Source organism: Myiozetetes cayanensis, unplaced genomic scaffold, assembly GCF_022539395.1.
Source record: "Myiozetetes cayanensis isolate MyiCay16 unplaced genomic scaffold, myiCay2020 scf6-25, whole genome shotgun sequence".
Lineage (NCBI taxonomy): Eukaryota > Metazoa > Chordata > Aves > Passeriformes > Tyrannidae > Myiozetetes > Myiozetetes cayanensis.
Window position 1 is genome coordinate 31,600,856 of NW_026087853.1, and position 27,687 is coordinate 31,628,542.

Genomic DNA, 27,687 nt, shown 5'->3' on the forward strand with positions numbered 1-27,687 from the left:
CAGTCTGTAGGCATCTAGCTGAAAGAGGGATTTGCTGCATTCATTACTTGTGCATTAATCCAGGAAAGCAGTAACTGTTTCCTGTCTTACATTTTCTATACTGTTTTTGAGAACTTACTCTTCTGAAAGCTCTGGTGAATTTAAAGTCCTAGTAAAATATGACTGCTTCTGCTCTTCAAACAGTACAGAGGCAATATTTCAAACCATGCAAAATAATATACTAAACATGTTTCTGAAGTATACCTATTAAATCCAAGCAACTACTATGGCTTTTTTGTTTCCTGTTACACAACTTTTTCAGTGTTGTAGCAGTTTGAGTGTCTACAGTTTTCCTCCTTTACCTCAGATTTTATGAAAACAGGTAATGCATTATGGTAGAGATATGATTGCAGAAAACCAACAGCCAGCTAAAAAAAGTGCAGAAAAGGTGGTGATATAAAAGCTGACAGCAGCAAAACCTTTTGGGAACCTGCATCTGGAACAGAGGTGCTACTGATTGAATTCTACATACAGAACTCATTAGGCGTTCGAGGTTGGAAGTATTATAATTTCTTATTTGTGATTTCTATTCTGTTATCTCCTGCTAATGTTGTTTAGCATATCACACTATTAAGAAAACTGCTCAGTCCTGGAAATCAGGAATGTGCCTTTTGTAGAATTCTTACCTTTCAGCTAAATAATAATATTGCATTAATAATGCCTGAGCAAGTTGGACATAAACCCTTAAGTAAGCTTGCTTTAAAGAATTTTAGTAATGCAGTGAAGGCTGTGAAGGTCAGTCATTCTTTTCAGTCTATTCTCTATACAAACCTTCAGATAAAAGGGTCTTTAACAACTTAAAGATGCTAGATGGAACGAGCTCAACATACCTAGCTTGTCACCTGAAGTTTAGAGATGATGTGGGTGGTCAGTAATTGTTCCTTTGTCACAGTGGAGTGTCTACTGCAAGGATAAAATCTATTTGAGCGCACGGGCTTTTCTCTGGTGCTTATCCAAGGCCGTGAAGCAGGATCTCAAATGAGAGCAGCAAAAACGAACATCTCCATTCTCTTTTTTAACTGGAAGGTATTTTTCTTTCTTTTGTAATGGAAGTGGTGGGGAAGGAGTACGAGGAACACACTGGTCTTAAAAAAAAAAAATGGTTAAAGCCAGGTAATGTCTGGGGAGAAAAGAGAAAATGTGGATCAAAAGAGAAAGAATTTAAAGCATGTTACTGAATTGACTTTTGAGAGCTGTTACAGTAATCAAGATGTTATACAAAGAGGATTTTTTTTTTCCCAGCTTAGAATTTGTACTCACTTATCTTTTCTCCTCTTTTCTCCTTCTGTCTAAATGAGTGTTTTAATGATTTCATCCTTTCCAGGGTGTCTAGCTTCACAGCATGCTGCAATCACCTTACCTTTGGCCCTAGAGGCCAAGGAGCCCTCATAAAATAAATGGGAAAAGCCAGAATCTCTTTCCTCGGCTTAGCATTTTCTTTTAGCTCTGCTTAATGGCAGAACTTTGCTGGGTTTGGTCTCAGAATGGTGTCTCTTCAGCGAGAGCTTCCTCTGTCTGCTGCCTGCTGCTTAGGGGCATCAGCTGGGATGCTCAGCACAGTTGTCTCCCAGACAAATGCCTGCCAATGCAGGCTGTAAGAGCTTTTTAACTACTTGTCCTGTATAGTACTGACTTTTCAGCTAACCATAATCATCAAGAAATCTCAAGACTATGGTATTTCTGATAACTGTGCTGAAGAAGTAAATGTGTTAGTTTTTTTCCTTACACTTCTGTACTTAAAGAAAAAGGCTGATAGTCCTGAAACCCTTAAAACTGAGATTGCATAGACAGATAATAAGTAAAGGTTATTTTTTCAAGATATGAATGTGCCACTGAAATCACAAGGGTGAGATAAACATATTGTTTGTTTCTACAGCACAAAGAGAAATCTGTTGTTTCGTAAGAAAATTGCTGGATGGGAAATATAACACTTCAGAATTATGAAACAGGTATCCAATTAGTGTCACTCTAATTCTGAATATTTGTAGTGGATATATTTAGGTTTTTATTTGCAGACACAACTCAGTTGCTTTGCCCATTCTTCAGTCTAGGTAGCTAATGTCAGTGTTAACGTGGTAGGTAGTTCTAGAGCTGACCTTGGCAGACCTGTCAGCTCAACTCAGGCATAGCACCACTTCAGTGGATCTGGCTGGATTTTGGAGGAAGTCTGGTTTCTGTCTGTCGAATTCAAAGTGTGAGTAAAGCATGTTTGTATAGGTGGTCATATACATTTGTTAGTCTTTTCTATTTGATTTTTAAATTATCAACAGGGAGCTAGTTTAATCCTTTATGCACTGCTTTAGAACTGCAGAGTCTATCAGTGCAAAAATGTAATATTTTAGGTTATTTAGTGTGTCATTACATGCAAATAATTAAACTCCTTCAGAATCATAAGGAAAAACCCTTCTCTGTGGAGTATGTAACACACTATAGACTGTCAATGGCTTCAGAAGATACCTTTCAGAGAGTTAAGTAGGCTTTGTAACCTCCTTCTGCCTCACACAGAGCTTTGGTTGTCTCTTTTCCAGATTATAGGTTAGTTTTATTATTTACTGATCATGAATCATGGGTTAGGAGTAGTGATTTTGGATCTGTGTGCCAGAAGCAGTTTTCCATTTAGTCACCTAAAAATACACGTTTGAATAAATTTCTTCCCTCTCTTTTGGCAAGAGCCATTTTATTTTCCTTGTTTCTGTTCTTGTTTTAAAAAATTAAACAAATAAGGCGTTTAGAAGACAACTGAAAATTTGTATAACCTCTCCTCACCCAAAGTTAAAATGGAAACACAGAAACTACTGTCCTTAATGTATGGAAATTACTGGCTGAATGGCTGGCTGCAGATGGTTGTGATCAGTGGCCTGAAGTGTAGTTGGAGGCTAGTGGTGTACCCCAGGGGGTCAATACTGGGTCCAGCCCTGTTTAACATCTTCATTAATAATCTGGATCTTGGCACCAGGTTTACAGATGGCACGAGACTGGGATGAATGGCAGATATATAAGAGGGTCATGCTGTCATCCAGAAGGACTGTAAAAGGCTGGAGAAGTAAGCCAGCCAATTTGTCTCTGAAGCCAAGACCTACTGGCTTTGTATAAGAATGCAAGTCCTAAATTACTTCATGTTTCCACTTGACAAATATGAACAAAGAAGTTATTCTTAAGGTTACAGTAATAACAAAGACAACAACAACAATTGTTGCCTTTCCTCAGGAAAAGCAAATTTGAATTAGTGGGTTTTTAAATTAAATCCATTGAGATATCCTGTACTCTAAGGCATGAACGCACCTCATATTTGGGAAGAAGAGGAAGTGCTACCTTTTTCACTTGGAAATGTAAGGTGATATTATTGAGCTATGGGATTTCTTGTACATTTAATTGGTATTCCTTGCTTTTACCAATTTTAAAGGACTATAATTACAGATTTAACATTGGGATAAAAATTTGGTATTCTTTGTAAAGGTTATATGCATTGTTTTTGCTTTAGCAAGTTCTTTAGAAGTTTGTAATACAAATATTTGTATAGAAATGCTTTAAAGCAAATAAACAATATTTTGAACCCAAATTTTTAGTTTCCCTGTTACTTCTACCATCATAGAAAAAGTATATGAAGTTTTGCAAGTTCTAGTGAGATTTTCTAAGTGGTTGCATATGAATTTTTGTATGTATAGAGAGGAGGAACAAAATAGCTAGTCCTGGAAATGTAATTCATGTCTTCTCTGTTGTAGATTTGTAGTATCTTGAGTTTGTCTGAAAGTGTATGTAGTAAAATTAGAAAAGCAGGTTCTCCAGTTATCCCTTATCCCAGCCCCCCTGCTCTGACTCCCTACATTGTTTTTGATTTCTAGGTCTGCTCTTCTGTAGCCATCTGTTCACTTTCTAAAATAGCACTGCTTGTGTCTCAATTTAGAACTTTTCTTATTATCCATAATACATTTTAACTTCCCTTTGAATGATACTCATTTTGATACTGAGTTTTTTAATGCATTGCTGAATATGTATACATTAAGTAGTTAAACACCAACATTCATAATTCCACCAACTTGTTTTGGGATGTCAAACATTAGAAATAATTCTTGGTTTTCAGTGTTTTCTGTTTGCTTAATTGTTTTGCATTGTTCTAAGTATTACTTCATTAGGAACTAGGCAAATAGCAAATTATAAATCATTTAGCAAGCTGAAAAGTGGTACCACAAAGCCACACAGTAGGTAATTCCAGATTCATCCTAGGTTTGCAGTGATTGAAGGCTATATGTGTTTTGCATGATTGACTGCTACTGGACTGCTGATGGACTAGAATGGATAAGAGCCCTATCTTTGTAGGGGTACTAATTGGCCTTTCAACTCTCCAACCATTGATTTCCTGTAATTTCTATCATACTATCTTTGATGTCTCTACTTTTCTGTAATGACTTAGAAACTTTGAGAGCTCTAATTTTGTAAAATGCACTTGAAGTTGGTTATCAGGTTAAAAAAATTATATTTGGAAGGAAACACGAGGGAAGGAGGAAAGGGAGTTGGGCACAGAGAGAAGGATGGAGAGCATTTAAGAAATTTTTATAGGCAAAACCAGGCATCTTTACTGACGAATTTAAAAAACACTGTGTTTAGTATGTAAGTCTGTCAGTCAGATTTTTTTCTGTCACAGCGATGCTGAAAGCTTTATACACCTTAGAAAATTATAATTGTTGACACTTTTAAAAGTTTAGTTGCTTATCTGCTCCATATTCATGGAACAGTTCTTTGGAGGAGCAAAATGGTCTTTCTCAATGAACTGGTCAATTTGCAAAATTGGGCTTTCATTGTTTAATAGTGATTATGTTGATAGTTTTCAGTAAGTTGTTAAGATTTTTTTTTCCAGGTACTTAGGAACATTTTCAATATGTTACGATTTATTAATATACTTCTGTAAATACACAGAAGTCAATAGTGGAATTCAGAAAAACTGCACAGCAGACATGCATACCATGCATACCTATAAATTTTAAGAGCCTTTTTTTAATTTTTTATGACTACCAATTTCAAGGAGAGAAATTCCAGAATCCACTAGGAAATTTCACAATAAGTTCAGTCTTCCATCCACTCGACAGCCCATTTAAGGAGGAATAATATTAATATTAATACTATTGCAGATCTCAGCCTACACTGTAGGGAAAAAAAAAAAAGAAAAAAACCACATTTGGTAGAGAAGTGTTTTCTTCTTTCCCAAGTAAATTAACCTTGATACCCATTTCTGTTTTTATATCCTTCAAATGGCTGAAACATGGTAACCGAAAGGTTTCATTAAAAACAAAAGTAATTCTATAAAGATAGAAAATAACCAAACTTTTCATTGGCATATACCATTTGCATCTATTTTTCTTGGCCATTTGTGAACCATGAGGATCGCTAAAGGTGCAGTAAATAATAATGAAGATAATCCTCTCATTCTAGTCATCCTTCTCCTCATTATTGATCAAGCAGGGAGGAGGTAAGAAATGGAACATAACCTGTTTACCCTTCCTAGCCGAGACAGCCACACGTACACGTGGCCTGAGACTCTATTGTACCCTGTAATGCCAAGTGCTGTAGTATGCCAGCAGGCAGAGACACCAAATCCAGTGAGTCAGGCAGGACGGGGGGTCTGTGATTGCCAGGGAATGCTGTTTCTGTGGGTTCTGTCAATGGGAACCTCTCGGTGTTCTTCTGCTACTCTGTTTTTCTCCTTTCCAGGACTGTTGCCTTGGCTGGGTGCACAAGGTAGTGAGGGAGAATCCTTGGCAGGATGCTCCATGTTGCCATGTTACCAATGTGGCAACTGCTGGGTTTCTTATGAGCTGCAAGAAATTTAAATGAAGTGGAGAGAGTGCTCATATGGGGTGTCATTCTCCTACAAATGCCAGAATGGCTTGGTATGGTCCTGACAGCTGATTGATTGATTTGATTCATTGCCTGGATAAGCAAACATATGAGAGATGACAGGCTGTATAGGCTTTAAAGACATCTCCCATTTTGTTGCTTGCTGTAGGCTTAGAATTAAATATAGTTAAATATTTGGAATCAGCAAAGATAGGGAACCTAAAGTTAAGAGCAAGCAATCAGTGTGACGAAGTTATTTCCAGAATATCTAAATTTTTTTCTGTTCAGACGAAGAAAAAGATTTCTATTTATTCAGATTAAACAAACAGGGATAGCAGTAAGATGACAATATTTGCATGTTGCAAAGGTATTTTGTAATAGAAATGACTGTGAGTCCCTGAAAGACAAAGTAACTTAGGTAGATCAGCAACAAGATTATGTAAAAAATCATGTTTTGGTAGCTAAAACAAACAGCAGAAATAGTTTAGGCTACTTACCACACCAGTAGTTCCCCTTTCATTGTAACTGATAAGGAATGCAATTTTGAGCATGGCTAAAATACAGTAGATCAAAAAAGAATCCAGCACAGGTAGAATGTTAGGAGCGAACACGCTTAAACACTTGAGGAAACATTCATATGAGGAAACACTAGGCTAGAATTCTCTGGGCTCATATCAGATGAAGGCTGCATAGGGCTGGCTGGAAAGGAATTCTGTCTACTGCCTTACGCCTACTATTAAAGTAAGTAAGTTTTAAACTAATATTTTACATGCAGTTCATGATTTGCCAGTTACAATTGTTGTTTAAAATATCTGATTGTAAGAGTGTAGCAAGATTGAAGAAAGGGAATGGACAGTAAACTGAGATAGAGCTTCTATCTTCACCCTGTAATCAGGACCTGAAATCAGGGACTGGGAGCAAGACTCCATAGTCTCGAATGTTGAAACTCAGTTAAGTGAGCATAAATAAAGGAACCCAATTGTAAAGTTTACTCCTGGCATAATTTCTTAGTTTATTTTTAGTCTCCCTATCTTTATTTCCTATATTTTAGGTTTGGTGGAGTGTGTTTCAGGTGGTATATGAGGCATGACTTGTAGTACTCTGGAATCATTTGAGATTGTAATTTTAATAATTAGCTAAATGAGTGAGTGATGGAAAAACTTAGCTTTAAGACTGATTTTTCAGGTTTTTCACAGCTCACTGAGATAATTGGCTCAATTGCAACTATTTAAAGCTTTTTCAGGATCCTTCTAGTTGAAAGAAATGAGGAGGCATTGGTTCCTGTTTTCAAAGTTTATTCATAAGCGTTAGGAACAGACATGTAGAAACAACACTGAGATGAAGAATCAATAGTGCCAGTTCTGTGAGCCAGTTCACTGAAAAGTAGTCAGCTTCAGAGCTATTAGGATAGGCACAGTTTATAAGCATAACATTAAAATAAACAAAATATTAGAAAAAAATTTAAAACGTTTCATTTTCTTTGATTTAGAGTTTGGGGTTGAGATAAAACTTTGTTTCCTTTGGAGTTCTTTTTTTCATGAAATATAGGCTTTCTTGTGAGATATCCTCTCTGCTCCCATGACACCTGAGTGGAAAGTGCCCCATTGAGATCTTCACCACTGCCACCAGTAGAAACAGCAGTGAAATAAATGTAAACAATAGTGAAAATTCTAGGTTTTAGTACTTTCCTTTGTAGGATTTGATATCAGAAGTTTTCTAGGGATGAATGTAGCTGGATCTCTTAGCAGTTCCAGAATGGCAGCTCAGTGTTCTGGAAAGACCTGTGGTACCTTTCCAGATCATCGTGAAGAAACAGTTTCCCACTGCTTGTGACTAGTGACTAGTTGACCTTTGTGTCAGTGTGACTATATTTCTTCCAAGAGCTTGAGGGTACTTTTGGTGCCTTTACACCACTGCAAATCTTTGCTAATAAACCCAGTCATGGCTGAGTTGGTATCATATATAGTTAGCTTAGGTGTATTTGTCTTGGTGTTTCCTGACCTAGCTTATATAGTGGCATTAGAGTGTATAATGTCAGTGAAGGTTGATCAGGATTTAATATTTGTGCCTCAGTGCTAGTCCTGCTGTATCCAAGCGCTGGTGTTGCTAATATGCCGCCTCTGCCTTATGGTCCAGATTTAGCAAGGCTTGTCAGTTCAAACAGAGCTCTTGCCAATTTAATAAGTCCATGTGCAGTGCTCCAGCTGGGCAAGTAAGACCTACCAGAAACAGTGTGTGATAACCTGGGTTGAACCCAGTGAACAGAATGGGCTGTGTCGACTGATGTGTTACACTGCATGCTCAGTTTTAGCTGTCTGCAGGGGATTTGTCTTCCTTCATATGAGGAAGAATTTTCACTCATTTATTTGACTTCTGATAATGGAAAGTTGATTATAAAAAGAAAACAATAGAGTGGTAGTTGCTTTTTAAACAAGCTGTAAGGTTTATCTTAATGCACTTTGTTTTTCTTGACCACTTCTGCTATTGGTGTTTGTTTTCAGTTTTTTGTAGATAGAGTTTAAAATTACTCCTTAAAATATTTATTTTTTGAAACAGCTGGTTTTGTACTAGCACTGGTTCTAAGAAAGCTGAAGAGTCCTAGTACAAAAAGGATATCTAAAGAGGAACTGTCCTATTTTTAAAGATTATTGCAAGGACTTTCAGTAATACTGTTTTTCCCACTTCCATGAAGAATTTTCCCATAAACTATCAAAAATTCATATTCAGTGAATTGAAAATGCATGGATATAATTTACTTCATAATAAGATTTGGGGGAAACTAGTGAAAGTAAAACAGCTCTATTGCCATCTTAATAGTATTTATTTTTACTAGATATATAGTATCTTGTTGTAGGCTACAGAAAAATTCTAGTATCTACCTTTTCTTTTATCTTCTCTCCAAATATGGCTTTTTGGCTTTTTGGTGTTTTGCCTTCTTTAAAGAGACTGAACTGCTGTGATTAATGACTCAAACATTCAACCATCTGCAGAGACTGCTCAGGTGCTGTAAGAGACTGGACTCTTGGTGCTTGTGGTTCAATCAGTGTGCTTTGCCAACAGTGTGCAAAGGGCCTCCCCCAGGACAGAGGCTGAAGGCTGCACATCAACACCTCAGGCTACAAGCTGAGTGTTAAACAAAATAAGGAAAGAGGTAAATCTGCAAAGTGGGGTAGTGCTTCTTTTTCCTTACACAGATGACTCAGGTGCAATAACTCCCCTTAACATGCACACCCAGCCTGAAGGTATTCATCTCTCGTTAATGAGCCACAATAGGCCATAATGGACTCAGCTGCACTGACACAAGACACAGCTGCAACATCTTAGAAGGTGTCGAAGACTCCCAAAGTATCCTGTTACTCACAATATTACATCATCCAGTGTAAAGCTCTCTGCCCCAGGGGAGGTACTGGAGGCATTTCCACCTGAACCTGAGCATATATAACTGTGAGTGTCGGGGCTTCCCTCACCACTTCGGGCTTCCACCATCACCTCAATGGATCTGGAGTGTGACCACCACTCCAACAGAACTACAACAACCACTTTGACCAACGAAGATTGAAATTGCAACAACCAAGTCTCATTGCTGGATCCAGTGGGTGTCTTGTGGGTCCTTCCAGTTGCCTGGGGCATCCACAGCCCTGCTCTGACTGCCTGTACCAGCACTGCAGCCTTACTCCAGCCCCAGGCAAGCATCTGCCAGTATTGAATCCTAGCTATCTGCTGTTTCTGGCAACTGCTGACTTTCCAGCTATTCCTGACAGGTTTTCCAGGCTTGGGGGTGGTGAACCATGTGGAAAGGCAGCCATCCTATCCTGTCTCTGTCCTGTGGCCATGTGTGTTTTTTCCAGGTGGGGGAAGCCAACTGCCGTCTTGATTTGGTCTGGAGGGCAGGGCTTGGAAAGTTTCTCCTCATCAGTTGGTTTAATCAAATTTCATCAGTATTGTTATTAGTGTTTCTTCCTGGTAGTTATTTTTTCACTTACATCCAGGCATATTTGGTCTCTCTCTTTGTATTGGAGAAACCAGGGATATTGAATCCAAGGGAGAAGACTTCTGTCTGAGGTCTCAACCCTGTAAAATTGTCTTAAAGTGAGACATAATTGGAGTAGCTTTATTAAATTTTATTTTAAACTCATATTCTCATTTTATGTTATTAAATGATATTGATTTGTTTAAATAATTAATCTTCTAATTATGAAAGGGAATAGTTTAAAGATGACTTTGCATGAATGGCCACCCTTATATCCAATAAATAAATAGCTACAACTGAATTTTCATCTCAACATCTTGTCATCATCTCTGCTACCAGAAGAAAATAATGCCTTTTATAGCTCAGTATGGTGTTTGCAAGAGCCTTGCATATAGAGCTATGCTAAAGAAATGGTTATTATGTAATTGCTTACGGGAGACTCTTCTGTCCCAGGTGATTCCATCAGCATGCAAACTAAAGGGGACAGATACACCAGACTGGAGTCAGGTGTTAATTTTGTCTAAAATATAAAGGAGGAAATGTCTTTTTCTTCAAGTCCTTGCCTGTAGTGAAGTTGTTTGTCCACAATCCATGTTGATTTTCTGGTTTGTGTGGTAACTGGTATGATGTTTTTTGTTTTGCTATGATTACCCCTTTCAGGCTTTGAAATCTTAAAGCTGCATATGATTTAAAACTCTCCATTCAGTTTGGAGTTGCACTTGATTATCATTGGGATTTTTGCAATTTTATTAGCTCATTAACATGTTTAGTGTTCTGCTTTCTCCTAATTTCTCTTAATCTTGGTTTGTGTCACTGCCCTTGTCCAGTACTGTGGGTGACTTTTAGCTTTCACTTGAACTCAGAAGTTTAACCCAAAATACTCAATAAGACATCTGGCTTTGTGATCTGATCCTGGATCTCCTCCAGCTCCATACCTTGTCTTTGTGTTTCCCTTGTGCCTTCCTGTAATCTAAAATTCATACTGTCTTTCCTTGGAAGTCCTGTCGTGTGTAGCTGTAGGTCTGGATTCAGGGAAGACATCTTCTCAAACCATAGATACAATGACTAGGGGAATCACAGAATGGTTTGAGTTGGAAGGGATTATCTAAATCTCTACAAAATCTATTTATCTAAATTTCTTAAAGATTATCGAGTTCCAACCTCCCTACCATGAGCAGGGACACCACCCACTAGACCAGGTTGCTCAGAGCCCCATCCAACCTGGCCTTGAACACTTCCAGGGATGGGTCATCCACAGCTTCTCTGGGCAACCAGGTCCAGTGTCTCACCACCCTCACAGTAAAGAATTTCTTCTTAATATCTAATCCAAACCTACTCTCAGTTTATAGCCATTACCTCTTGTCCTGTCACTACATGCTCTTGAAAAAAGTCCCTCTCCTTCTTTCATCTAGGCTCCCTTCAGGTACTGGAAGGCCACAATTAGGTCACCCCAAGCTTTCTCTTTTCCAGGCTAAACAAACCCAATCCTCTCAGCCTTTCCTCATAGCAGAGGTGCTCCATCCCTCCAATCATCTTCATGGCCTCCTCTGGACTCGCTCCAGCAGTTTGATGTCTGGGAGCCCAGGAGCTGGAGGCAGAACTCCAAGTGGGTTCTCACCAGAGTGGAGTAGTGGGGGAGAATCCCCTCCCTCAACCTTCTGACCACGCTGCTTTTGATGCAGCCCAGGATGCAATTGGCTTTCTGGGCTGCAAGTGCACACTGTCAGCTCATGTCCAGCCTCTCATCCACCAGCACCCCCAAGTCCTTCTTGGCAGGGCTGCTCTCAATGCCTTCATCCCCCAGCCTGTATTGATTATGGGGGATTACCCAGACCCAGGTGCAGCACCTTGCACTTGGTCTTATCAAACCTCATGAGATTCCTCCAGGCCCACTTCTCAAGCTTGTCCAGGTCCGTCTGGATGGCATCTCATCTTTCAGGTGTGGCAACCAGACCACTCAGCTTGGTGTCATCAGCAAAGTTGCTGAGGGTGCTCTTGATCCCTTCCTCTATGTCTTTAATTAAGATCTTAAATAGCACTGGTCCGTATACAGACCTCTGAGGGAAACCACTGGTCACTGATGCCCATTGGAATTCTGAGCCGTTGACCACTGCCCTTTAGATGTGACCGTCCACCCGCTTTCTTATCCACTGAACAGTCCACCCATCAAATCCATCTTTCTCTAATTTAGAGAGAAGGATGTGAGGGACTGTGTCAAAGGCTTTACAGAAGTCCAGATAAATGACATCCATAGCCCTTCCCTTGAACACTTCCATTGTAGAAGGCCAGTGGGTTGGTCAAACCATGCTGGCTGTTTCAAATCACCTCTCTGTCCTCCATGTGCCTTACTCTGGCTTCTAGGAGGATCTGTTCCATGACCTTCCCAGGCACAACAGTGAGGCTGACAGGTTGGTAGTTCCTGGGATGCCCTTTCTACTCCCTTTAGAGGTGGGTGCAATGTTTCGTTTTTTCTAGTCACCTGGGACTTCCCCTGACTGCCATGACTGTTTCGAATGCCATGGAGAGTGGCTTAGCAACTACATCAACCAATTCCCTCTGGACTCTGGGATGCATCTCATCAGGTCCCATAGGCTTATATATGTTCAGGTTCTTCAGGTGGTCATGAACCACCTGATCTTTACTTAAAGTAGGATGCTGCCCCAGTCCCCATCCTGCCGTCCATCCACTGAGAGGTGTGGGAAGAGAGTTTGTCATTGAAGACTGAGGCAAAAAAGTTGTTGAATGCCTCAGCCTTCTCCTCATCTGTTGTTACCAGTTTTCCAGCATTGTATATTGGAGGATACATCTCCAATGACCTTGAATCCTCAAGTTTGGAGTTGTTGCTTTTAGCTATGATGTTTTAGGCACTTCAGGTACTGGACAATGACCTGAATAACACAGAACAAAGTACCTTCTTTTCTTTCTCTTTCCCTTCTTTACTATGTGTTTTTGAGGTGGCTTCTTTTAACAGTTTTTAGCAGGCTGTGTTGAACAGTGCAGAAAATACCTGTTTCCTTAAGGATGAGAATTTACCTGATTTCTGGTGTCTGGGGCTGTATGAGCAGAGGGAAGACAGGACATTGAGGCCATGGGGTCTGTGGGTTGGTACTGAAGGATTGTCTCTGCATTAGCAGGTCTGTATGCATTTAGCTGTGCAGCAGCGCAGCAGTGTAAAGAGGGGTGTTGTTCATTATTTGATGATGCAAACCTGGGGTCACAGGTTATGGAAAGGTCACTGGAGTGGTCTACATAAGAAATGCAGTATTTATGGATAGAATACATTAGGAAAATGGAGTATTGATTTTCAGGTAATTCTTGTTGGTTTTAATCAAGCTGGCAGATAAGATATGAAATGTGTTAGCATCTTGCACAGACATATTTTGTCATATATAAAAGTGCATCTAGCTGAAATGGATTGTAGATTTGCTTAGTGTACACTGCAGCTGTTACACAGCACTGCAGCTGTGTAAACTGTCCAACTGGGCCTGCTGTAAATCAAGACCTCCTTGTAAAGACTGCCCTTTAAAGGAATGGTTCTTGGCATCTGCCCTAAGGACAGATGTTATAACCTGTGATAGAAGTAATAATTTCAGAGAACTCTAAAATGAGGTAATAATTTTCAAAGGTACTTAGCTTGTTGTTGTTGTTGTTGTTTTAACTCTTCCCCTTCCTTGGATGTGCTTACCTTCTATCCTTTTCCTTCCCATCCTGGATTTTTTTATGGTTTTATAGTGAAAGAAGATAAAATTAAAATTTCTTAGAGGAAATACTTGATGGTAAAAAACTCACACAAAACACAAACTTATTATCTGCGATAACAAGAGCCCAAAGAAAAATTCCATCAAGTGTTTAGTATTCATAACTTCAAGGAAGTTAATATTTTTATTGGGTACAAACAATTAGGAATATTGCTAATGCTACATCTCCAAAGATTTGAATGTCTTTAATGGCTTGATTTTTTTTTTTCTGAAGTTCACCTGATCACTGCAGTGATCACACTGACAGTGTGACTGAGTTGAAACTCAAGCTTGTTAGAATATTAGATTAAAACCCAGGACAGAATTTGTAGCCTTAGGCCACACAAATATTGTAAAATTTAAATGATAAATAATTTGAGAGAGGCATAACCCACTAGACTAATGGACACACAGAAAAAAAGGCTCATTTAATTGCTGTTAGAAAATGTAAGAGAGCTAGAGGGTGGTTTATAAGTTCATAGCCTTCAGAGAAGCTTTAACATAAGTTTTACAACATTAGCAACTGTGGTACAGAATGCTTCAGGTCTTCAAGAACTATTTCTGTGTCAATTAATCTATTCTTAAATCTCTTGAGAACCACCCTGAACTTTCCTTGCCCTCACTGTTCTCACAGAAGGATTATTTGTGAGGGTTCACCTCTCTAAGTCTTGGGAAATTTGTGCTCTGTTTCTTATGATTTCCTCACAGTTATTTTTCTTGTGCTATGCTATTTTTTATTTTCTCTCTCTGTGATGTTTGTTTTGCTGGTGTATTTGTATAAACACAACAGCAGAAACCATCTAATGCCTTTTTTTTTTTTTTATGCTAAGCTAATCAAGAAAGTGAAGAGAGCTTCCTCTGCGATGTCTTACTTTTCTTTGTCATTTCAATAGCTCTCCTTTATCTCTGGTTTACAAGTGGCATTAGTGCTTCCCTGTGTTTTCTAGTAAAAATCATAGATTCACATGTCTAACTTGTATTTTTTGTTGATGATAACCCTGTTTTCAGTAGGTCACCTGAACCTTTTCCATTCTGTCATTCCAGTGGATTATCTTCTTTTTTTATAGTAGTACCTCTTTGTCATTCTTTGAGGATACCATTCTGGCACTTCATAACACTTTGTCTGAAGGGAAAGGGAGAGAAGATTTGCTCTGGTCTGAAATCCAGGAAAACATATTGAAAAGCTTGCTATGGGACCTTCATAAAGGTGGATGTTAAATTTTACCATCTTGAATAAAAAAACTTAGAATTTCAGTATGCTTTAGTGTAATAACAAAACCAAAGCAAATGTCAGAAACATTAATCAGGTGTGGAGGGCAGATATATGCAGGGGGTCAAACTAATCACTGCAGTCTTGTCTTCAAAATCTGTGAAGTTGATAGCTTGTCTACTGTGTCAGCCTTTACCTTGTCAGAGAAAATAGGGGCAAATACATTGCATTGGTGTTTGCTGATGTGATAGGGAAACAGAAGGTTCTCACTGGGTGGATGAGAAAGTGGCTACTTATGGGATCTTGGTGAATCAAAATAGCTGGAATAAAATAAATGTTTTCTTGTCTACTGAGAACTTATATTTGGGAGTGAATTATTATATATGAATTTAAACTGCAGTTAATCTTGATACTATGACTAGCTCTGAATGCCCAGTGAAAATAAATTTGATTGAGCAAGTTGGAGTTACTGGTTTGTTCTTTTATTTCAGATGGGTTAATCTCAACAGTTGATCTGGAGGTATCATCTGATAGCTTGCAGAAGCAGCCTTTGGTTTCGTATGAGATTTTTACATTGCTTCTTACATTAAAAATTTCCGCTGGTGGATACATTCCATAACTCTTTCTAAACTGTTGTAGCTAAGCCTTTGTATTTCTGATGACAAACTTTTCAAAGATAAAAGGAAAATGATCTCAAACAGTGATGTGATCAGGACCTTCTCAGCTACTTTCACTTTTCTGGAACTGTTACTGTTCATGACACCCTCTTTGGCAGTAGAAAATAAGAGGTTATGTAAATTAAAAGGATACAACACTGACTTAGAAATGTCATGCTTATTTCTGGAATGTAATTTGTTTTTCTCATGGCTTTAAATATATTAGAATCTGGACTTATGTGAAGAGCATTGGCTGTCTCTTATACTGTTTGTCCTGGACACATATTTTGGCATGTAGCTTCATTTTAGCTCTTTTAATGCTCCATTTAAATAAAATGTTTTATCATTTTTTGCACATCTCTCAGGTCAGAATATGTGAACCTGTGGAGGGGATGGCATGTTTTCTGTCACCTGACTCTGCTCACACCCAAGCAAGTCTTTGAGTGTTCTTTATTTGTGTGTTGCCAATGCCATCATGCTTTAACCCAATTTTTAAAATTGTTTCCACTGTGACATGTTGTCACAGTACAGATAATGCACAACCTGTTAATAACTATATTAAGGTGTTGCAGCTATTTTTGTTGTTAAATAATTGTAGGTTAAAACTAAAAGTGTTGCCACTTTATAACTTTGTTTTCTTAAGTTGGTGTACAATAATGTCTTGCAATTATGAAGATGGTTTTTAGATTATCTGTCATAGGAGAACAAGGACTATGTGATCAAAAGACAGTGGCATCCTTCAGTCTTTTCCCTGGTCTGTTGGGCTCCCCCTGGTGAAGCGGTTTAACCCACATATGAAAAATGTGACAACAGTGTAATAGGAAAGTAAACACCATGCAACAAAAATAAAATTTTAAAGTTATCTATAAATTAAGTGGACATTAGCAGCCAGGCGAAGGGGAGACTCAAATTATTAGTCCCACTGAGAAGGCAGGTTGGTGTTGACTGGTGCTTTCACATGCATGGCTTTGTATTAGCTTTAGCTCTCTTCGTTATGTGGATATCAAAGGTAAGCTAGATTTTTCGTGGTGATAGTGAATGGTGTTCAGATCACAAGTTCTTAGGAAACCAACCTGCCTTATTTCTGCTACTCACAGGCAATGTGTTTCCTTAGCAGTTATAAGTATTTGCAGTTCACATGCAGACTTGTAGTTCCTTTTAATCTGCAGATACGTCAAAGATTTGTTTGCAGATATGCAAATACTATAAGTGCTGCTCTTAAAATTAATTTGCTGTCTTTTTTGATAGATCTGGAGAAGGTACTACAAAATTTCTGTAATGTGCCATCTGTTTTATGTGTGTTTTCTGGTTGACATGCACTCACTTGAAAAATATGACAGTAACAGAGAAAAAAGTCAGGATATTTATCTCTGATCTTACTGTTCGTGGAACCTATAAAATACCTTAAAATCATTTTAATATTAAGAGAATCAATCTTCTGGTGCTATCTCATTCCTTTGCCTTCTGTAAAGTATGCCTATAGGACAGGAATTCTGTGTTTGCAGGAGAATAGGCTTTTGAAGAGAGATGTTTTGAGATCTGAGACAAAATTGTTACCTTCTTATATCCTAAACTCTAAGCTTCCTTAGCAGAGTTTATGTTGTGAAGTCAACAATAGGTAAAAGAACGTGCTTGCTATTGTGGGTATAAGATTGGGCCTGTAAAAGCAAAATAGTTGAATCCTGCTATGTTTGCAGGCATCACGTGGAACAGAACTACCTGAATCTGAAATAAGACTTCTGAATAATGTTTTATTGTAAGCAGAGCCAGGCTAGAATGCAGTGCTGTGTCAGTCCAGCACTTTCCAGAACATCCCAAGTATACTAAATATGTTTTATATTTATTACCTGCTGAATGAATCTGTTATAAAATCTAAATATATAAATGATCGTATAAAAAGGGGGATAAGGAAGAGAGATCTGCAAAAATACTACAGGCAGGTAAAGGGGTCCTAAGAAAAAGAACTGAACTTAGGAGATGTTACCACTAAAAGACAAAAATAGAAGACATTGATATCTTTTTCTTCAGTGTGTACTGTTCAATATTGTAGTAGTCCATGTATTTTCAAACTAATGCTGTATCACTGTTAGTGGCTACCTTAATTTTTGTTGTCAAGATGATTTTTATAAACAGGTAGTCACAGCTAATCTAAAAGCACCTCTGAATTCTGGGAACCAAGAGGAAAATCTGGCAGGTAACAGTAGTTTTCTGGAATTGCATATTTACATATGGGGGTGTAAACTTTATTATTAGTTTGCTCTACCAAACTGTAGATATTCCTTCATTTTTTTGAGGGCAGTTATTGCATTTTATCTAAAGCATATGACATTAAAATGACAGTTAACAGCTACGGATTTGGAAGTGCTTTGATCTAAAGAGAGGTGTGGGTTTTTTTACTGGGAATACATTGTGTGGGGTAAGAGATTATGTGACATGTTTAAAGAACTACATAGTTTTCAAATTCTAGGACGTTTAAAAAAAAGAAAAAAGAAGATAAATTTCACAACAGATTATGTCCTGCCTGTACTTGAAGAAAATATTAGTTTACTTTTAGAGTTAAAGAACTTCTTTGGAAATCAATAGGCTAATAATCCATTTTTCTTCAGTATGGTCTCATTTAAAACTCTGCTAAAGAAAGCAAAGGAAAAAAATCATATGGGCAAATTTAGAAGTTCACAAATGCCAAGTGGGAAGGCTTCACAACTGTTGTAAATTGGATGTTTGCACATTAGAGTGTGAATACTGATTTTAACCTTTCTGTGGGGAATTTTGTATGCTGTGTAATTGACAGGTGAGAACTATATTCCCCTATTAGCTTCCCACCTCTGTTGCTTCCTAGGCACAAGGCTAGACAGGAGTCAGAAACAGAACATCAGTAACAGAAACGAGAAGCTGGAAGTAGGACGAATGTTGGGAAAACTGGAGCTATTGCTAAATCCTGTTGACTTTTGATACATGTAACAGCTCACTTGGAAGTCAAACTGTTTAATGGATGTTTAAGGATGCCTTCTTAGTGTGATGTTTTTCAGATTATGTATTTTGTTTAGTCAATGCCTGTGATGCTTGTGCCAGTATTTGGTTTCTTAAAAACATTTCTAGTACCTTACAGACTGTCATTGAACGTGCAATACTCCATGAAGCAAATGTGCTTTAGGGAGCTATTTTTTCTTGTCATTTGCCTTGTCTTCAAGGAATTACATTTGGGGAGTGTAATGCAGATCAGAGGCCCAGCCACTTGTGTTTATGTAGAAGGGAACAGCTAACAATTCTTTATCATTCCATAAACTGTGCATTCAACAATGCTTACAGTACTAGCTTTTATAAGCTTTTGGAGGGTTAAAAAAAAATGAAAATTTAATTTTGAAGAGAGACAATAAAATCCTGTCTGGGGACTGTGTTCCTATAGATGTCCAATGCAAAAGTATCCCTTGGTTGTGCTTTAAAGAGAAATTAGGCTTGGCCATTTGTATGTAGTATGGTTTCAGGCTGTGATGCAAAGTTTTCTTCTATCTTTTCTTCCCTCAACCTTAAAGCACCATTGATCACCCTGATATTTCTGTCATGCCATCAAACAGAGTTTCATGCTCCTATCTCCTGTTTAAAATAAATAGCTTGCATTTCAGTCAAGGTATAGATTTTTTTTAAATATGTGCAGTGTTGATTTAGGGTTTTCTAAGCTGAGAGAAATATAGTACCTGCTCTGTTTGATTGCTTCCACCCTGTATTTATTGTTGAACATTCCATTTATTTGTTTATGGCGAGAGTTTGCAAGGATGTGAAGGAGCATGGCTGTGCTTGTATGCAGGTCAAGGTCTTATTCCACCCTATTCAACTGAACTATTTCCTCTCACTGGAGGCTCCTATTGCTATGAATGCTAGTCATTTAATTGGCAGTTACAGCCAAATGTTAGTATTAACTAAACTATTGGAATTCTTGGTTGTTAAAACTGAGTTTGAAATTTTTCACATTTATTTGAATTCTCTGTGTTGTCTGAATCTGGCTAGAACAGTAAACTAAAAAGAGACTTGCTTACAAATTTGCAGCTTTCCAGTGTTCTAACTCTCCTACAACCAAAGAAAAAAACCAGGGAGACAAGGTTGATACCTTTTTCAAAGTTTCTAGATATTTGATGTAGAGTTAAGTTTTTTAGCTAAAGCTTTTATTGCCATGCTCTGCTAACTAAAGGAAGGTTTGCAGTTTTAAAATTCAGGAGTATTATAATATTAGAGTTATATTGAGACAAATAAGACAAAGACCGTCTCTGACAAATCTAGGCATTCATTTTAAACACTTATTTGAAACACATTTTGTTTTTTAAGCAACATGAAGTACATAGAGACAAATAATGGCCACTTTTACTGATAAGATAATTTTATGTTGTCGTTTTTCATTTTCGCTTTAAAAAACTTTTGAGACAGTCATGATAGTTTCCTTAATACATCATTGTGATTACTTTCAATGAGGAGATTAGAGAAAACAGTAAAAGAAATGCAGCATGTTTAGGTTAAATATTTAATGCTTAAGAAATATTTGGTCTGTTAGTAGTGAAAAAACAGTATTGACCATAATTTTTATTCATGATGTATTGTTTTAATGTAGGAGATATGTTGATATATCAGTAGAGTAGGATTTATGACAAGACAGTAGGTAAAATGTTCTCTTTGCTATTTTGTTGCCAAACTTGACAATAGGCAAATATAAACTATCAAATATCAATCTAGGTGGTGATTTTTTCTCCCATAAAATCTAGAGTGTAGGTTGTTTGTGAGTCTGCTGATCTTGGAATTACTCCTTTAACTCAAGAGTAAAGAGATCCCCTCAAGGGTCTTGGGTTCAATGCAATAGATGGGCATGGAAATGAAAAATTTCTGAAGGCTCAAGGTGCTCAGGGAGAGCTTCCCTGGCAGTGTGGGCAGGGCTTGCGAACTCAGTGCAGGTAACTTTCAGTTAACAGATTTATGCAGACAATGATTAAATTGTCATGTGAGGAACAAGCCAAAAGTTCTGGGCTTAGCACAAGTAGCTGCTGTTTAAACTCAAGATCCATGTCAAGTACCTCAAAGACAAGAGCCTCCTAGGGGTATACTGATTGGCCTTCAGGGACCAGCAACTGTGTGTAACCAGCAATTGTTAGGTACTGTTTTCAGAGATAGTGGATAAGAGAGGGTTAGTGTTATTACAATGTTGAGGTGCAAAGCAGGTAAACCTCTTAATGTTTTCAGCACTTGACAAATACTGCTTTTACTGTCATAGGCTGTCAGGCTTTGTGAGCTGGGGCCAGTATCTGTTCCCTCAGCTACCCCAGCCTCCTCTTCCGGGGATGCTTTCTTCCAATACTTGTCTTTCCCAGCAGACTTAACAGGCATCAAGCTTGTGAGATGCATTGGCAATAAGGGGTACTAGTAGAAACATTTTGCAGTTTCGTAGTGTGTTAGGTAGGTCTGTCACTGTATGTGTTGTAATCTGTGAAAAGAATATATTTTGGGAATGATTTGCATTTTCTTGACACTGGTGATGCGTATGAATACTTATAGATGTAAATTAAAGAGAGTATTTTGCATTTAGAGAGAAAGAAGTAGGAACACTTGCTTTTGCAGATGATTTTAAACACATCCCCTTTCACTAAATATGAGGCTGTGTTCTGTGATGCAAGATGAACAATAATACCTTTCTTTGTAAACTCTCTTCTGTTTTATCTGACAAATTACCTTGCTAGTTATGGCAAATTGATCCTTATACTGACTTTTCCATATCATAACCCCTGTATCCTTCAGAAAGTTTGCTGCAGTCAGATATAACTGTAATTCCTCTGAACTGATGCTGGGTTTTTTAAGAAGTATTTGTGCCACTACTTTTTTTCCACCTCTCAAATTGACTGTGGTGTTATTAAAGAGGAATGAGATGGTTTGTAGGATTGGGTTACATGTGCTGAGAGATGATAACAGATTTGAAGTTTCAGATTTAAATATATCTCTTTTTTTCTTATCTTTTTTTAAGTAATGAAGAAAATGAAAGCACACTAATACTCTTGTAAACTTCTGTGAAATTTACTGTAATTTCAATTATTACAGTAACTAACTGCATTACATGCACTTTTTAAGTTAATAATGAAGTTGTTGGAAAAAATTTTAATTAACTTGTTTTGGTTATTGCTCATATTAAACATTTTTGCTAACCCATGAACAACTATGAACTTGAATACATAGCAGCTCTCATTGTTTCTGATTAGGTACAGTGACCAGTGCATGACTAAAGACTCTACGGTTAAGTGTATGCATATCTGTGTATACCGGAGCATCCACCTGTAGTCTCAGGTGGACAAGTAGTAGAGGCACCAGCTGAAACTGTTTCTGCTTAAGCTGTGATACTGTATTTATCATTTTCCATTGATTTGATTTATCTTTGAATTAGGTGAGACCTCAGTGAAAATCAGATTTTATATATGAATGTTCAAATTCCACTCAACACCAAGAAAAATTTTTAGTTAATCGAAAGAACTGTGTTCTGTTCTTAAATTTCCACCTCTTTTTTTTTTCCTTGTTTTTTTTTAGGGTTTTTTTGTTTTAATTTTATTTCTTTTTTTTTTAGTGAGTGACAGTTGCTTCAGGAACCTTGCCGAGGATCGTAGTGGGATAAACCTTAAAGATCTGGTCCAAGACCCTTCTTTGTGAGTATCTGGCTCTTATTGCTAAGCAAAGAAAAGCTTCTTCCTGATATCCTCGTGAGTAGTTTTGTAATTATATAAAGAAGTAGTATGATGAAGTACACATAGTGCTTTAGTGGTAATATGCTTGCCAAGTTGTTAGTCTTCAACACAGGCAAATATTATTAGTACCATCTTGTTTTTAATGTAATTCTGTTTATGAACTAACATGCAGATACCACATATGGTAAAGGGTGAAAAAGTCAGCAGAGATAGCAGATGGTGCATGCTGGTATTTCTATGGAGGAGTTGTATGCATATTGTTGCCCCTCTTTTTCTAAGGAGAAACTGCATATAAATTAGGAGATTACTGGGTAACTGTGTTATTGTCAGTTATCTTAACATGTAGAATCTGTTTTCTTTTTATCTGATTTCATAAAGCTGATTTTTATTTCTTCCTCTACTACCTGTTTTAATTCAAGTATATGAACAGATGATCTAAATTTTACTTCATGGAAAGATTATTGGTCTTTATCAGTGTTGTATCTTTCTTTAAAATAAAATCCAATCTCATGAACTCTGAGCCATACTTGAAATTGTAGCAGACCTTCTTTGTGGTTTGGTTTTGTGCTTGGTTGGGTTTTTTTTTGTTGCATTTTTTTTCTCTTCAGTTAACTTCAGTATTAGCTGAAAATACTCTTGCTAGTGTGAGTGTACCACTTGTTATAAGAGAAGGGAAAGAAGGGAAACAAATCACATATTTTTAAAATGAATGATAGTGCATTCCACAATGGGTTCTTATGTGATGGTACTTGATACTGACAGAGCAGATTTTTCAGTATTGATTGAGAAGTAGTGAAAAATAAGGTGTATTTGACATCTTTTTCAGTTACATGGGATTTTTAGAAATAAAGTAGATAGATAATTTGTTTTGTCATGTTGCTACAAGTAAATTTGTTGACAGTGTGAGATTTCTGTTGTTGTTTATTGGTTGGTTTTCTTGTTGGTTTTTTTCTTTTTTTTTTTTTTTTTTTTTTGGATTGTATGTTTTTTGGAGCTGCAGGTATGCTTATAGTTTTGGGTTTGCACCTCTAGAGTTTATTTTCAGAAAAGTTGGATTGCCTTCATTGTAATATGATCATTTTCCTTACTGTCTACCAAAAATGATGAAATCTCGTTTTCTTTTTTGACTGTAATTTACATGCTGAATAATGTAATAAATTGTTGTAACATTCAAAAGAGATTAATATAATTTCTGTTGCTTATAGCATAACAAGCATAAGTGACTGCAATGTAGCCATTTTTGTCACTTTGAAAGATGGAGTAAGTCTCAATACATCTCTTAGGTTTCAAGGACTGCTTATGATACTTTGTTGTATGACAGATTTTAGTGCAAGAAGTGTCCTTTCTGCCTAATGATAGGAATGTATAGGCTTGAGTTTGTCTTTCCAAACTGATATTCTTACAGGTTTATGACTGAGTGTCTCTTAAGAGTTCTTGCAAAATGTGTAATAGTGTGAGTGAATCTCCGAAATGGAGAAAAACAATCTTGCCTTTTGTAGGTGACTCTTGAGGTCCCATGAGGTCTGAATTCTTTGTTATACAAAGGACAGCATGGGGATGAAGCATGAGAGTGCCAGCCAAAGAGATGTTTTAACCTTTTTTTGAAATAAGAACAAAGGTTAATTAAAATCTCAAGAGTATTTCTTGACATGGAAATGCAGAGATTCTGCTTGCTGCTGTAGGGAGAAAATTCATGTGGCCAAAGCTCAGCTGGAGTTGAAGTTGCCAGAAATGTGAGGAACAACAAAAAGAGTTTTTTCAAATATATTAATGGCAATAGGCAGTATAGAAATATCATCAGCCCATTACAGGATGAGGATGGTCACCTCACAAACAGGGACAGAGACAAGGCAGAGGTGTTTTATATTTTCTTTGCCTCTGTGTTCAATACGGATGAAGGACCAAGGGGGTCTCAGTGCCCTGAGCTGGAGGACCATGACTGTGAGAATGATCAACTCTCAGTCGAACCTGAAATTGTGCAGGATCTGCTGCTCCAACTGGATCCTTACAAATCTCTGCAGCCTGATGGGATTCATCTCAGAATCCTCAAAGATCTGCTGATGTCATTGCAAAACCTCTCTTGATGATTTTTGAGCAGTCTTGGGAATCTTGAGAGGTTTCAGTCAACTGGAAGCGGGTGGATGTTGTCCTGATTTTCAAGAAGGACAAGAAGGAGAACCCTGGAAACTACAGGCCTGTCAGTCTTACTTCAGTGCACAGTAAATTATGGAGAAGATTATTCTGGGAGGTGTTGAAAAACACCTGCAAGACAACACAGTTGCCAGTCAGAGGTAGCACAGCTTCAAGAGAGCAAAGTCCTCCTTATCCAAGCTAATTTCCTTCTATGACAAGGTAACCCACCTAGTTGATCAAGGGATGCCAGTTGACGTAATCTTTCTGGATTTCAGTAAAGCTTTCGGTACTGTCTCTTGCAGGATCCTTCTGGATAAACTGTCCAAACCACAGTTGGATAAACACATCATGAGCTGGGTGAGCAATTGGCTCACGGGTTGAACACAGAGGGCAATAGTGAATGGGGCGACATCAGACTGGTGACCTGTCACTAGTGGGGTTCCACAGGGCTCCCTCTTAGGGTCTGTGCTCTCCAACATCTTTATAAATGGCTTGGACACAGGACTGGAAGGGATACTAAGCAAGTTTGCAGATGACACAAAACTGAGAGGAGCTGTTGACTCCCTTGAAGGCAGGGAGCCCCCACAGAGACCTCAGCAAATTAGAGGACTGGGCAAACACCAACCATATGAAGTTCAACAACAGGAAAGTTCTGGATTCTGCACCTGGGATGGGGCAACCCTGGATGTGTATACAGACCAGGGAATGAAATGCTGGAAAGCAGTACCACAGAAAGGAACCTGGGGTCCTGATTGACGGCAGGTTGAACATGAGTCAGCAGTGCCCTGGCAGCCAGGAGGGCCAACTGTGTCCGAGGGGGCATCAGACAAAGCATCACCAGCTAGTCAAGGGGGATGACTGTCCAGGTCTGCTCTGCACTGGTGTGGCCTCACCTTGAATATTGTGTGCAGTTTTGGGCACCACAATATAAGGAAGATATTAAGCTCTTACAGAGTGTCCAAAGGAAGGCAATGAAGGTGGGGAACGGCCTTGAGGGGAAACCGTAGGAGAAGTGGCTGAGGTCACTTGGTCTCTTCAGCCTGGAGGAGACTGAGGGGAGACCTCATTGCAGTCTGCAACTTCCTTGTGAAGGAACGAGGAGGGGCAGGCAGTGATCTCTTCTCTGTGGTGACCAGTGACAGGACCTGAGGGAACGGTCTGAAGTTGTGTCAGGAGGTTTGAGTTGGATATTAGACAGAGGGTGGTTGGGCACTGGAACAGGCTCCCCAGGGAAGTGGTCACAGCACCAAGCTTGACAGAGTTCAAGAAACATTTGGATGGTACACTCAGGCACATGGTGTGACTCTTGGGGATGGGCCTGTGCAGAGCTAAAGGTTGGATTCAATGATCCTTGTGGGTCCCTTCTAACTCAGCATATTCTGTGGTTCTGTGAAGATTGTTGCCTGTAATAATACCTGAAATAGCAAAATAACATTTGATTCATCCTCTTACCAGTTTAATATTTAAAGTTTAGGATTTCTTTGTTGCTTGTTTGAGTGTAGATGAACTGCCTCTTTTCTTTGTAATCTAATATCAGATACAAACATTAGATTTACATTAAAAAAATCTAGTGTTTTCTCTGCAAAATGCTCTCTCCATTGTTTACCACTCTTGGCTCTGTCACAGACAACTTCTCTCTTGTTATTGCAGAAGGCTTTTTTTTGGAGGGCTGAAAGTGTGTCTTTACATTGAAATGAAACTTTATAAAATTGATAGCTTTGTAGGGTTTTTTGATTAATGTCTGATTTATATCAAGTATGCCTAATTGTCAGAGTAGTCTTTTTTCCCCAGCTGATTTCCCAGATGGAGCTGTCTGTAAACTTGATCTGCTTTCAGTTCTCTCATCGTTACTAATAAAAGCTCTGCTGCTCAAATCAGAAGTTTGATCATCTATACTTGTATGTGTTTTACTCTGTAAATAAAAATGGAAATGCTGCTTAAGGAAAAAACCCCAAAACACCAAGCATAACAAATAAAGCTGAAGTGAGGAGTTATAGACTGTGAGAGAAGGAAATATGCAGCAACTTCAAAATTAAATTTCATTTTGTGGTTAATTACAGAAAAATTTAATTTCTGTGAAAAGTTGATTGGAGGTTCAGCTGTAAAGATGGTTTGTGAGTTAAGTGTTGTTCTGTATTCATTTCAGCTAATCATAGAATAGTTAGATTGGGAAAGGTCCTTTAAAGGTCCTCTAGTCCAACCCTTCTGCAGTGAGCAGGGATGTCTTCAACTACCTCAGGTTCTCCAGAACCCAGTGATGTGTTTGCTACATTGCAGTGTGACACAAAACTTAAAGACCCAGAGGTGTGTAGGAGAACAGCAAGAGGAGAAAGCAGTTAGAAAGTGCAATGCATGACAGGTGTTAATTAATTTAGGAAACAGGAGCAGAAGAGAGGGGAAGTACAAGTCGTCTACAGTATAAAACAGATGAAGGGGTTTGTTCTTTTTGACTGATGAGAAAGAATTGATTCAATTTATGGCAGACAAGATTGACTGGATAGTTTGAAAATATTCTAAATGTCAGTGTAGTGAAGAAACTGGAATCTATATCTAAGAATGTCTGGGAGAGCTCTGCAGATTACAGTCTACATATTTGATCCTGCCTAGATGTTTCACTGTGTAAGTGAAGAGAGATGACAGGGCAAACCTTTTTTTCTTATTTTCTCTCTCCTTTTTTTCTCTTTCCTTTTCTTCTTTGAAAATATATGCATTCTGGTTTGGCATCCATGTGATGAATATGACCAAAAACCAGATGGAATTTACTTGTATTCCTATAAAGGTAACGTTAATGTGGTTATGAATATTCAAATCCTATTATTTGCTATAATCCTATTGAGGCTCCAGCTTCAACCCTGTCTACCATTCCAGTAACATGTAGAAGATATAAAAAATGTTGCATTCTACAGAGGAGATTGATCTCCATGAGAAGACTATAGGTGTTTTTCCATGAATTGTCATAGGAGGAACTAGGCTGGTGGTTTGGTTCTTAGATCATGGCACAGATGTTGTTCAGACTATATGCAGCTGAAGTAAAATGCTAGCTTAAGATGCTTTCATTTGGAAATCTTTGAGGCTAAGTACGATGGCTGATTTGGAGAGGGGGCACCTTCAGGTCTTGGGGGTTAAACCATTCTCTGGAGGTGTAATGCTCTCCCAACTGCCCCTCGAGCATGTGGCTCTATGAGCCCGTAAGGACACACAGGACCACGGCTGAGGGAAGGATGAAAGAGGAAGTTTATTTGGGGATGGGGGTTTATATGGGTTTCAGGGGGATTGGAAAGGGACCAATTACAAGGTCAAGGTACCACAGAAAAACCCGATCAGGTAAAGAGTTAACAGCCAATAGAAAGAGGTGAACAAAAGCCAATGGGAAGACCTCAGGATATCTTCCCAGGACATTCCT

At 38.2% G+C, this 27,687-nt stretch overlaps 1 protein-coding gene across 21 annotated transcripts in view; it reads left to right on the forward strand.

Annotated features, from left to right (window-relative positions):
• Positions 1-27,687, forward strand: part of GPHN (gephyrin) — a 285,353-nt gene that overhangs the window by 66,257 nt on the left and 191,409 nt on the right. For all 21 annotated transcript variants that reach the window (XM_050334967.1, XM_050334971.1, XM_050334970.1 and 18 more), the window contains exon 2: positions 22,034-22,112. In XM_050334967.1, the coding sequence (XP_050190924.1) occupies positions 22,034-22,112 (79 nt within the window). The remainder of the gene's footprint in view (positions 1-22,033; positions 22,113-27,687) is intronic.